Below are 13447 nucleotides of genomic sequence, written 5' to 3'. Positions count from 1 at the left end.
ACTATTAGGGTGTATATACATATATATATACACATACACACACACACCATGGCATACTACTCAACCATAAACAATGGTGAACTATTACCTTTTGTAATAAGCTGGATAGAACTGGAGACCATTCTTCTAAGGGAAGTATCACTGGAGGTAGAGGAAACAAAACAAAAATGCAGGTATTCTGGCTATTGCTGTTGCTTATAAGTAATAAACTATTACTCATCTCTGAAAAAAGAAAACAATATATAAATAATATTTTTCTACTTCATCAATAAGCAGATAAATGAAATTATTTTCTTACTGTGAACGTGTGTCAATAAAGAATACAATGATTATTTGTTAAGGAAAAATTGAGAAAAAAACAAAGAAGTGGTGTGTTATTTGCAGAGCAATGGCCAGAAGTAGGCAAAATGCAAAGAAATTAAACTAATTGTTCTTTGTCTCATTCAGTAGTGGTTTGTACACGTTTTTAGTAGGATAAAGAAATCTGGTCTTTGGGCTACATTTTTTTCTTCAGCATCCTTGAGGCTTGAAGATCCCTTCTGTACCACGTCTCTGCAAACAGCAGCCCCAACTAACCTTGATTCAAAAGCCCAATTAGACCTCCCTTCAGCAACACCCCTTCAGGGTTCTTCCATGCTATAGTACAAATGGCAACTTTCAACCCAGCTCATGGGCTACTGGACTGTTCCTAGGGTGCCCTCTGCTGGCCAGATATGGAAGCAGGTGAAAACATCCTACAACACAATTTTTTTTTTTAAAGAATTCAAAGAATGAAAATTAGAGGTTAAAAAAAATTGGAGGAAAAAAAAAGGTTTTGTTTGTTTTGCTTAGCATTTTTTTTCTAGGTTTCAGGAAGAATGTTGATGCAGCGGGAGATAGTTATAATAGTTTTTGGAAGCCCTAACTCCAGAGTCCTTTTAAAAGTATATTGAAACACTAAAAAATTCTTACAACTCAACAACAACAAAAAAAACTTGTTTAAGAACTGGGCAAAGGCCACTGGTTAGCTATTTCTCTAAAGAAGGTAAACAAATAAATAGGCAACGTGTATGTGAAAAAATGGTCAACATTACTGATTTGATTGGTTAAGAAAATGCAAATCAAAAGCAAAACCCAGCCAAGAATGGTGGCACATGCCTGTAGTTCCAGCTACTAGAGAGGTTGAGGTGGGAGGATTTCTTGAGCTCAGGAGTTTGAGTCCAGCCTGGGAAACGTGGTGAGACCCTGTCTCTACAAAAATTAATAGTAATATGATGGTTACTATGAAAGAAAGAGAGAAGTATTATTGAGGATATGAAGAAATCAGAACCTTGTTGATGAATATTTAAAATGGTACAGCCACTATGGTAAACCATATAATAGTTCCTCAACAAATTAAAAATAGTATTACCATATGATCCAGAAATTCTACTTCTAAGTATATAAACAAAATTGAAAGCAGGATCTTGAAGAGATATTTCTATACCCATACTAATATCAGCACTATTCACAAGAGATAACCAGAGGCCACGCAATGGACAAAGTGATTTGCAAAGGTTCCCAGAGGTTAACGGTGGAGACAGGACTAGTTGGTTTGGCTCCTGACTCCCAGTCTGGGTCTCCACCCTGCACTCCAACACTTATGGAGACAGCCCATTTCCTAATGGGGAGGGTAAAGGACCCCCCAGCCAGCCAGGGCACCTTCCCATACAAGCCCCTCTTTGGGGTAGGCTGGCCTTTGAGGACATGCATGCACCTTTGGTTAAACCTCCCCACCATGGAACCTAGAAAGAGTTAAGAGGAAACAAAGAAAGGGGCTACTTAAATGTTGACAGGGTAAACCCTGAGTATTTCCTTTCAATTGAGTTACTTGGTAATCTTTCCCAACATGATTCATAAAAGGAGTTATCTAATTATCCCTCCAAGATGGGAATATTCTTCTCCTCTGTGATTAACTGATTTCTTGTTTTCTGCCTGCTTACAATAATATCACAGTATGAGGCATACATAGAAATGTTTTATTTTACTTTGATGATTAAGAAAATATATGAACACACCTTACATCAAAGCTAACAACTAATTTTATGGGCAGTTAACTGGCTGATTTTATTAAAATAAAGACATGTCTGTTTAAACTGAAATAAACTGTTCTCCTTGGTGCCACGCTTTGACCAGAGCCTTCAAAATTAAGGCCAAGATGCTGATAAGGAAATAGTTACCATTAAAACATCAACCTCCTCTTCAGTGCATGCCACTGGGACAAGGGGCCACACAAGTCTGTAGGTGAGCGCTCAGCACACTACCTACCAAGTCCCAGTGGCTTATTTTGAAAAGAGTCACTTCCCACTGGTGAGGTTTTGCACAGATACGTTTCTCAGGACCAGTGATGGCTCAACTGTGCAGTGCCTGTGAGGTAGTTATTCTGCAAACATTCCTGTTTGTGCTTTACCCAGAGGGTGGATGTGCCAAGTCTGAAACTTCTGGCTTCACATTTCTGCTGAGAATCCCTTCACCATGGGTCCTGTGTCTCAAGTCAGTCTGCAATTCTGCCCCAGCCTCTAGCTCTTCAAATCTGAAGGAATGTTTTCTTCATCCACTGGTTGTTTCGGTTTTAACTGGCTGCTTAGAGTTAAAAAGGAATATCTCAATCCCCCAGCCATGCTGAAAGGCAAAAAAAAAAAAAAAAAAAAAGTACATAACTGGGAATTTTATCAGTGCCACAACCAGCAGTTGCTGACATCTTTATCAATATGGTCTGCTTGATCTGGAATGGATTATTCAGATCTCTGTTTTGCTCTTCAAATCTGTAGATTACTTGATGAGAATTTCCCCCTTTTATTTACAAGCCTTTGAGGGGCAGAAAAAGAGTAATCAAACGAAACACAGAAGCTTGGAGAGAAATAACAAGCACTTGGTTTCTCTTCAACAAACCATGTACCATTATTCTTAAATGGCATCCCATATCTGGTACCCAGAAATGCCTTTCCAAAGTATCTTAGTCAATCCTCACAGCATCCTTAGTGTCTGGCATTTTGACAGAACATGAGCTTAATGAGACCCACTTGGTCTGAGAAAGACAGATAACCCAGGGGAACCTTCTGTGGGAAGACCCATGAATAAAATTCAGACCTCAGCCCCATGAATTTTCATTACTTGTGTCCCCATGGGGCCACACAAGGAAGTATGTCATAAAAATAGATGAAATGAGCGATTGAAGTAAAATTCTTTTAGAAATTATAATGTCAAAACACCTCCTGGCTTAAAATGTAAAATTCTCTTTGCTGTTTTGCTTATTACATATTAATCAGACTATTTAAACTTATTTTACTAAAATGCATTAATTTACAAATCCCACTTACCAAATATTTAACCCTACAAAGTTTAACACAGAGAAAACATAGTCTCCACCAACTAACATACCGATGTAGGCAATGGATACATTCTGCAGAAAAAGAGAGAGGATTAGTCATTTTAAAAGTCAAGCATGTAGGGGAAAATACACACAGTGAAACCTGAAACTAGACATTTTAGTTATTGTGCATACACAGATGTTCACAGACTGTTAAATAAATGAATTTTTAAAATTACGTATGGCTTTGTAAAGAAGCAAAGTAAATTATGGTGTGCACGTTATAGAAATCTGCATTATTCACCTCCCCAAGACCATTCCAGTTAATACACAGGCAAATGATGGAAGAGTTGGGTTGTAATCAGTCTGCCAAATCTTATCTCTTTACCATCAGTGGGTGGTAAATTTTAATCATATTCACCCTACACTTGAACGGAATAGAAATATCTAATAAATTCCACACAGTACACTGCCCAATGCCTTCTAGGAACACTCTGGGTTGGTGACAGGTGTTAGAGCAGGGAGGTTTCCTCATTCTAAGAAAAACAAAGCAAGAGTAGAATAGAACTTGAAACACCCCCATCCCCTATTCCTCCGTGTGCGTGTGCGTATGTGTGTGTGTGTATTGAAACGCACACATTGCCCCGAGTACCAATCCACAAGTTCACTGCATTGCAATTGAGTGTACACCTAGATGGAAAACAGTTCTTCACAAGGGTTCTATTTCTTAGTGAGCAGGTTCTTCCAGAAAACCAAAGTATAGATCAAAAGGTATCTTGGTAATCAGTGATATTTGGATTGTTTCTAGCTTTTTATTTCATTTTCTCAGACCGTACCTTCCTAGCCACTCCTAATTTATCTCTCCTCTTTAAATTAGCAAGTTGTCCCTCTGTTCTATTCAAAAGGAGATCAGAAAAAGAAGGGTTCACCCAGACCCAACTGAAAATGTCACCACCTTCAATCTTACTACACGACGATGGGAAAGTTTGGATTCACAGTCAATTCCCTGATTGAGTTCTTCCTTCCAATGCTCCATCCACTTACCTTAATGGCTCCAACCACTGCTGTTGTCAGGGCCGAATTGTAGTAGCTGCACAGGACCGTGGAGTACATCAGTAGAAACCTGAGGCAAAGGAGCAAACATCCGAGTGCACCTTGGTGATAGTAACAGGTTAGGAAGATTGGCAAGCAACCCACATAAAGCACTTCATGCAAGTAAGAAGAAACACACAGCATAAAGCTTTATTTTTATAAACCCACACCTTAAGCCATCTTGTTAACTGGTTTTATTTTATTTCCTTTCCTTTTTTTTCTTTCTTTTCTTCTTTTCTTTGAGACAGAGTCTCACTATGTCACCCTCGGTAGAGTGCTGTGGCATCACAGCTCACAGCAACCTCAAACTCTTGATCTTAAGAGATTCTTCTGCCTCCGCCTCCCAAGTAGCTGGGATTACAGGCGCCCATCACAATGCCCAGATATTTTTCTTTGTTGCAATTGTCATTATTGTTTAGCTGGCCTGGGCCAGGTTCAAATCCACCAGCTTGGGTGTATGTGGCTGGCACCCTACCCATTAAGCTACAGGCGCCCTTTATTTCCTTTGCTTAACAGGAAAGTGATCCAGCTGTGCATTTGCTAAACCTGCCTGAGGTATCCTTCACAGTTTCTCTGTGCATTTCCTATAAGCTTTTCCATGAAATGGGGGTGAGGAGAAGGAGTTTACCCTCTGGAAATCTTTCCAGTTACACCCATGCTATAACAGTAGTTTTTAATCCTCCCTGTGCATCAGAATCACCCTTTGCACTTTCAACACACAGTGATGCCCAGGGGAAGTTTGGTTCAATTGGGGCCCTGGCTGTGCGAGATCTAAAAGCTCCACAGTGGTTCTAATGTGCAGCCTGCATTGAGGACTTCAGACAAAGGAGATCGAAATGAATGGATTCCACGTGCAAGGATAATACTCCTGTACCCTGTTCCCAAAGTTAATCCAGGCATTTAACATAAAGCATTGACACTTACTTGTCAATAAAATGACTACAGAATTTTGAACAAGAACCAGACAAGAAAAACATACACACACACAGGACAAGAGTGTAGAAGGCAGGTAAAGGTAAAGGAATTAGTTAGTTCCAATCAAATAGCAAAGGAAATTAGCTACAACCTATGTGGGACACAAAACTCCATTCATCCAAATCAGATGATTAAATGTGCAGGGGTCCTCAAACTTTTTAAACAGGGGGCCAGGTGACTGTCCCTCAGACTGTTCGAGGGCCGCACTGCAGACCCCAGGATGAGTCGGCTGCTAAGCAGGACAGGCAGCCACGGCAACACCGAATAAATGCCCTCAGCGGGCCTCATGTGGCCTGCAGGCCATAGTTTGAGGACACCTGGTTGAAAGGAATTACACTCAAAACTGGCTGAGAATAAAACTTGAAAAAGACACAGAGAGACAAGATTTTCAGTAAGAAGCAGGAGCCTGGCTCCCTCATAGAGTAACTCAACTTTAAGAAAAGGCTCAGTGCCCTTGAGGCTTAGGTAAACTCATCTTGCTAGAATTTATCCCCCACGTTTAGTCTCTATCTAGGCTTAAATCTCTGATAGTTACTAACAGAACCAGGGTCACAAACCTTCAACACCAGAACCTCTGTTGGCCTGAATATATTTACTACCGAGATGGTAGAGAGAAAAGAAAAAAATAGAATTAAAATATATTAAGGTTTACATTAGGTTAAGGAATAAGCTTAAGTATAAAACTTACTATAAAACTTAAATTTTATAATCTTCAGAATAATGTGTGTATTTCTTAAGGTAATTAAAACAATTTGACAAGTTAAAGAAACTCTGTGGTTTTAATATGAATTGTGTGGTTGACATTAGACATGCAATTTTAATGTGAAAGGAGTAAGAGTCTGAGTAAGTCTGTACACAGTAATTGAATGCTTTAAGGCTGATTTACCACATTTCCAAGTTTGGTTTATTAGATTTCAAAGAGTTGCTTAAGTACATAAAACAATCTACTGGCTTTGCTAGTCCAACCCTCAGGGGTTGGAATTGTTGAAGAAAAATCAGGCATATTATATTTGTAAATGCAGCTTAAAATGTTTTAATCCACTGACTTGTAAATGGAACTAATTAACAGTAAATTGTTTAGGAAATTTTAATTGGTTAAACCTGAGTTAATAAGCTGCCATTAATCAAATAAAAAAGTAAATGTTCTTTCATAGAAAAAATTATTAGCTTTTATAAATAGAGTAACAGTATTTATAAGTTGAACTCTAAGGCTTAAGAAAATCTAAGTTTTGGGGGGATGCTGAGGCAGGTGAACTGCTTGAGCTCAGGAGTTGTGAGCTGAGCAAGAGCAAGACCCCATCTCTACTAAAACTAGAAAAACTAACTGGATTTAGCGGCCCCTACCTGTAATTCCAGCTACTCAGGAGGCTGAGGCAAGAGTATTACTCAAGCCCAAGAGAGTTTAAGGTTGCTGTGAGCTATGATACCATGGCCTCTATTCAGTGTGACAGAGTGAGTCTCAAAAATACAAGAAAATAAGAAAATCTAAGTTTTAAAAAGTTACCATTTTAATAAATTCAATGTCAATTTGGAGCCCTGGAGGCTCTTATTCGTGCATAAAATGAAAAAAGTTAAATATTCAACCTGCTGTCGCTAAGTACATGCTTTGGCAGGCCCCAGCAGTCAGAGAAGATTATCCACAGCATCTGCACTGGAGGGACTCAGAGTCTAATAAAACGAAAGGCACAGGAGGCACAGGGGCGCCAGTGCAATTCAGGGACCACAGAGAAGCTTCTGTAGTCTTCCTAAACTTGAATGCACCCTTAAACTATGACCATGGACATTCTTTATTTTTGTTTTAAAACTCCAACTCCAGGATTGTTCCAATCATGCAATATTTTCTCCATCTTATATCTTTATTTATTTATTTTAAGAAACAAGGATGATAGCAGGGGTGGGGGTGTCTGTCTTCTATGTTTCCCAGGCTGGACTTGTTTTCCTGGGCTCAAGGAATCCTCCCGCCTAATTTCCGGAGTAGCTAAAACTACAGGCGCCTGTCACGGCCTCCGGCTTCACCTATATCTTAATGAAACCACTTTGGCCTGCATTCAAAACTGGTGGATACCATGGATCTAAGATTCCAACATCTATTATGAGTGTGGGCTACTAGGGCGTATTCACCACATGGGCTGAGCCAGGGAAGGAGAATCCCTCTTCCACCTCTGGAGAGTCTGAGTGAGGGGCAGTCCTAAGCAACACTTGGGACCCAGACAGAAAAGCTGCACTTCTCAAAGTGCCCACTAGATGACCCCAGAGAGGACGAATACACCTCGGAAGCCAGTAAGATGAAAGTAGTAGCGTATTACATTTTTTTTTAAAGAAACAATCTACTGGGGGGAGGAGCACATTTATAAGAGGGGCTTTGCTTGACAAATGCAATTAGTGTAACCTGGATCTTTGTGCCCTCAATGAATCTCCAGCAAAAAAGAAAGAAAGAAAGAAACAGTAAGGACCTGTACAGTGCTAAGACCAAGATTCTAAACTAAAAGAACCTCTGTTAACTCAGTACAAGGGAAACCACACCACTGTTAATACCAAAATTGCCAACCTCCACGTGACTGTTTTTGATTTTAGCATCTATAAATTAATAAAATGCGAAGTTGGTTCGGCGCCCGTAGCACAGAGGTTACAGTGCCAGCCACATACACCGAGGCTGGAGGGTTCAAACCCAGCCGAGACCAGCTAAGCCATAAAGACAACTGCAACAGAAAACTAGCTGGGAGTTGTGGCAGGCACCTGTAGTCTCAGCTACTTGGCAGGCTGAGGCAAGAGAATTGCTTAAGCCCAAGAGTTTGAAGTTGCTATGAGCTGTGACGCCACAGGACTCTACCGAGGGTGACATACTGAGACTCTGTCTCAAAAGATAGATAAAAATTAAAAAAAATAAAATGTGTAGGGTGGCACCTGTGGCTCAGCAAGTAAGGCGCCGGCCCCATATACCGAGGGTGGCAGGTTCAGACCCAGCCCCCGCCAAACTGCAACAAAAATATAGCTGGGCGTTGTGGTGGGCACCTGTAGTCCCAGCTACTCAGGAGGCTGAAGCAAGAGAATCGCCTAAGCCCAGGATTTGGAGGTTGCTGTGAGCTATGACGCCAAGGGCAATAAAGTGAGACTCTGTCTCTAAAAAATAATAATAATAATAAAATGTGAAGATATTTTAAAGCTTTGCTTAATTCATAGTAACTTTTTTCCTGTCTGTATATTTAAGTCATTATATCATCTATGTACATTTGACAAATAGCAGCACATATATTTGGTGCACATTTATTCAGACAGCAGGTGCCAGCTGCACGTTCTGGCTCACAGGGCTCTTGGGGTCAGAGTGCCCAGGTGGAAACCTCTGGACCAGAACTTCTGCTCAAAGATTTCTTCATGTTTCTAAGAATGGCACAACAAATAACTGATTTACCTAAGGCTGTGTGGTACACTCATGGTGATCACAAACAGAATTCAAATGACCAACTTAGTGACTTGCTGCTCATCACAGGCATATATGGAGATTGAACACAACTGTTCAATGCAGGAATGTTTTATAACAAGGTAATAGTTCTGCCTAACATGATGCAACTATCCAGATAATGCAGGGATGTTTTATAACAAGGTAATAGTTCTGCCTAACATGATGCAACTATCCTGCCTACAACAAATGCTCGATTTTTATACACTTTCTACCAACCACAATGCCACCCAAGCACATTATTCTCCTGTACTTCCTGATTTCAAAGAATTTCAAGTAAATTTATCTTCCCCCAAGTACCCAAGGGCTCATCGGTGAACTAAAGAGGCACCAGGTCATGGAATAAACGTGGTGCACCAATCTTCCCCTAAGCTCTGCCTTGATGGAGATGATGGGGATACTCACACTCTTTACAGGTTCTGCACTCCATGCTCACACAGTGAGGGGAACCCTGCTTGCCTTCTCTTGTACACTGTGTCATTAGTAGTATGAGTTGAAGATTCAAGAATTAGAATACTTTTTTTATCCTGCAATGGGATTCTTTGGGGTTTTACTCAGGGAATGTATTACTGCTTCGGTGGGATCAAAGAGCCTGCCTGGTACTGGGGCAGGCACAGATTAGGATAATCCTCTCAGGATCCAGGGGGCCTGGTGCCTGCCTCTGGTATGAAGGAACTGGAAGCCACAATGACTCAGCAACATTAAAGAGAACTGTAGCAGTAGCTTTAAAAAATTCTGGTTTTCAACTTAAATTCCACTCTGTGATTTATCTTTAGCTCCCTGAATCCAGTTTATCTTCCTGAAACAACGTCATTCCATCATATGTTCTATTTACAAACTCCTGATAGTACCATTTCCTCATGCGGAGCCCTTCACTGTAACTCAACAGAGAATTACAAGTCTTCTTTGGCAGGTTTGGGCCCTAATGTGGAAATCCTGAAAGATCAAAATCCCTGAAGTCATAAATTCTGAAAATCACAATCCCAGAAGATCAAAATCCCAAAATATAATTCTGGAAAAAATAATTTTAAAAAATTCTTGAAAATGCCATTTGTATCTTTTAAGAGGCAGAAGTTGGACAGGATCAAATAATTTGGCAAGGGAGATTGCTTGTATTTTTTTGCTCATGTTTTCACCTTTATGATCTGTAAAATATTCCGTGCCCTCATATTTGGACTGTAGTTGTGGTCTGCCAGTGTTATAAGTATATGCTGTCTGGTTATTGCTCAGCAATTGCAATTAAGCAATTTTCTGCTTTCACTGCACTAATAAAAATTTGCTTTTAAGCTTAAGAAGCCTTGTATGCTTATTACAGCCTATTATTCCTTTTGCAAGGAAACAATATCACATCTCTTTCATCATGTTGTAAAGAATACAGTAAGAAGGGATGATAGTCAGCTTCCCCAATACCAAATGTTTATTAGTCAGGGTTCTCCAGAGAGACAGAACCAACAGGATATTGTATACAGACACACGAGAGAGAATTTGTCAGCGGAATTGGCTCAGGTGATTGTGAAGGCTGAGAAATCCCTAATGAAGGCTGGAGACACTAGGATGCTGGCAGAGTGGTTCAGGCAAGACCAAGGCCTCAGAACTCAAGGGGCCACTGGTGTTAAATCCTGGAGTACAAAGCCTGGTGACGCCCCTTAGCACAGTCAGGAGAGAAGGGACAGCCCAAGCCCAGGGCCCGGTGTCCAGAAAAACAGGAAGAAAGGAGGGTAGCTGATAATCCCTCTTTATTCTTTTGCACCTTTAAATTTTTTACTAGTTACATGTATCACCTATTCATGCAAAGAAATTTTCAAGTTTTTAGATTAAAATAGACACACACAACATGGTCTTTCAACACAGAGACACACCTAAAGAAAATTTCAAGAACAAAAAGCCTAGTTGTTGGACAATACCACAGCCTCAACATTTCTCTTCAGAATGTCTTTGAATAGAGCAGGTACAGCACTATAAGAAAAGGCTGTCATTGCCACATGATAATGTGAGGAAGAGATCTTGAAAAACTAAGGACATAGTGACAAAACAAAAATACGGTACTGCCTAGCATGGTGGCATAAGCCAGTAGTCCCAATGACTAGGAAAGTTGGGGTAGGAGGATTACTGGAGCCCAAGAGTTTCAGTCCAGCTTGGACAACACTAGTAAGACCTTATCTCCTTAAAAAGCAAGCAAGCAAACAAACAAACAAAAAACCCTCAGTTGGCCTGGTGCCTGTAGCACAGTGGTTATGGTGCCAGCCACATGCACTGAGGGTGATGGGTTTGAACCCACTAAACAATGACAACTGGAACAAAAAAATAACCTGGTGTTGTAGTGGGAGCCTATAGTCCCAGCTACTTGAGAGGCTAAGGCAAAAGAATGGCTTAAACCCAAGAGTTTGAGATTGCTGTGAGCTGTGATGCCACAGCGCCCTTCTGTGGGTGACATAGTGAGACTCTATCTCAAAAAAAAAAAAAAAAAACCCTCAGTTGTGTACTTCAGATGTCAGCTGACTTCATTTCAAATAAACTTTCAGAAATCAATAAGCAACATCATACTTGGAGTAGAATGGGATATTAACATAATTGTCGAAACCAGAACAGCTTTGCGCTTGCTCCTAGTCTTTTAGGCTGGGCTCCCAGGTATCCTGGCTCCTAATCAGCTCTGCTGTACAAGCACAGAGAAACACAGACAAAGGAGTTTGCAGAAAGACAGAAGGTCTTTGATTTAACTTGTCAAGAGATATGATAGACCAATGCTTCTACTTACTATGGTTTCTTACCCCAAAAAACAGGAAAGAAGAAACTGTATGATGAACAGAACATTCTTCCATTGGTTAAATTCAGTAGCCTATGATGAAAAAAGAAAAAAACTAATGATTAGACTAATGATACTGCAGTTTAAATCTACTGATTTTACCAAACCCTGTGTTTTTATACAGGAACAAGCTTCCAGACAGAAACTATAATTTTAAAAATCCTGGCCGGGCATAGTGGCTCACACCTGTACTCCTAGCACTCTGAGGGGCTGAGGTGGGAGGATCCCTCGAGCTGAGGACTTCAAGACCAACCTGAGCAAGAATAAGACCGACACCTGGTCTCTACTAAAATAGAAAAATTAGCTGGGTGTGACAGGCATCTATAGTTCCAGCTACTCTGGAAGCTAAGGCAGGAGGATTATTTGAATCCTGGAATTTGAGGTTGCTGTGAGATAGGCTGATGCCACAGCACTCTACCCAGGGCAACAGAGCAAGACTTTTGTCTCAAAAAAGGGGAAAAAAAATCCTTCCCAAACCAAGAAATACAATATTTAAAAACCTAGGTAATATTGGTTGTGTGATGTTGGGTAACTTACTTTTCTTCCCTGAACCGCAGATTTATTTTACAAAATAGGGTTTAAAAAAAATAAAAATAAAAAATCCTCCTCATAAGAGTGATGTAGACTCTAGACCATGATGGCAGATGGAAAGGATGTTTAGCTCAGCTCTCCTGGAACAAGAGTGAGAGTGAGTGGGCTAGATCATTCCCGGTGTGGACTATTGGTGTGGAGTGGCAGTTTGGGGTGTGCAGTGAGGTGGTGGATTGCTGGACTTGGAGTGTAATCTGGAGCTGCGGAGACTTCCAGGAAAAGTTCTGCCCCATGGCTGCAGTGGCTGCGGGCAGCAGCAGCAGCAACCAGCCCCACCACGGAGGATTACAGTTCCCAGTTAATGAGGAAACTAGGAATTATGTGGAAAGATTGGTGAAGTGTGGACTACTGAGCAGAATTAGGTGGCCAGAGTGGGGCGCTCTCTGGTGTGGCACCACCGTGGTTAGGTGGAGGGAGAGACACTCAGATGGGAAAGATCCTGGATAGAAAGAGGCCATTATTTTGGAATTTAGGAGATGGCAGGTGCCATAGACACCTTTCCATGTGGACCAGGCACAGTGATTTGAGTCTCACCCACAGACAGTTGGCCTACCTGGGAACTGGCCCAGGATATCCCGCACTTCACAGGAACTGTTGTTGGGAGAATTTGTGAAACCTGTCTATGAAGGTATTTTGAGATTGGTGGAATCAGCAGTTCAGCAGGGTCTAGGCGCCAAGCAGTTATTCAGGCAAACACCAAGAACAATTTAAGCCTGGGACCCACTCACGGCGCCACCTGGTGTCCAGAAGTATATTGCAACATAAATGCATTCCTACTAAAGTCAATCCCTACGGAATATATAGTTGCATGTTTTTATATGTATGTGTGTGTAAATAATTTTGTACATACAAAATTATACAAAATAATTTTGTATTTACATATATGTAAATAATCTTATTACTTTTTTTCTCTTTTTACTCATTCTTTTTGCTTTTTTTCCATTTTTCTTTCTTGTAGGAGTTGTTAAAAAATTTTTTAATTATTATTTTTCCTCTGCTTTCCATTTTTTTCTTCTTTTTTTAGACAGAGTCTTGCTATGTTGCCCTTGGTAGAGTGCTGTAGTGTCGCAGCTCATGGCAACCTCTAACTCTCTTGGACTGAGTGGTTCTCTTGCCTCAGCCTCCCAGGTGGCCTGGGGGCTGCGGGCACCTACCATGGCACCTGGCTGTTTTTTGGTTGTGGTTATCATTATTGTTTGGT

General features: G+C 40.7%; 1 protein-coding gene across 1 annotated transcript in view; it reads right to left on the bottom strand.

Moving 5' to 3' along the window:
• Positions 1–1483: 1483 nt before the first annotated feature.
• Positions 1484–13447, bottom strand: part of SLC35D2 (solute carrier family 35 member D2) — a 61650-nt gene continuing 49686 nt past the window's right edge. Inside the window, exons 9-12 of the mRNA XM_003782995.3 lie at positions 11621–11688; positions 4373–4451; positions 3339–3421; positions 1484–2640 (exon numbers count right to left, since the gene is read on the bottom strand). Coding sequence (XP_003783043.1) covers positions 2538–2640; positions 3339–3421; positions 4373–4451; positions 11621–11688 — 333 coding nt within the window. The 3' untranslated portion in view covers positions 1484–2537. The remainder of the gene's footprint in view (positions 2641–3338; positions 3422–4372; positions 4452–11620; positions 11689–13447) is intronic.

Source organism: Otolemur garnettii, unplaced genomic scaffold (assembly GCF_000181295.1).
Source record: "Otolemur garnettii isolate 467f Iridium unplaced genomic scaffold, OtoGar3 scaffold00006, whole genome shotgun sequence".
Classification (NCBI taxonomy): domain Eukaryota; kingdom Metazoa; phylum Chordata; class Mammalia; order Primates; family Galagidae; genus Otolemur; species Otolemur garnettii.
This window is presented reverse-complemented; position numbering and strand designations above follow the sequence as displayed.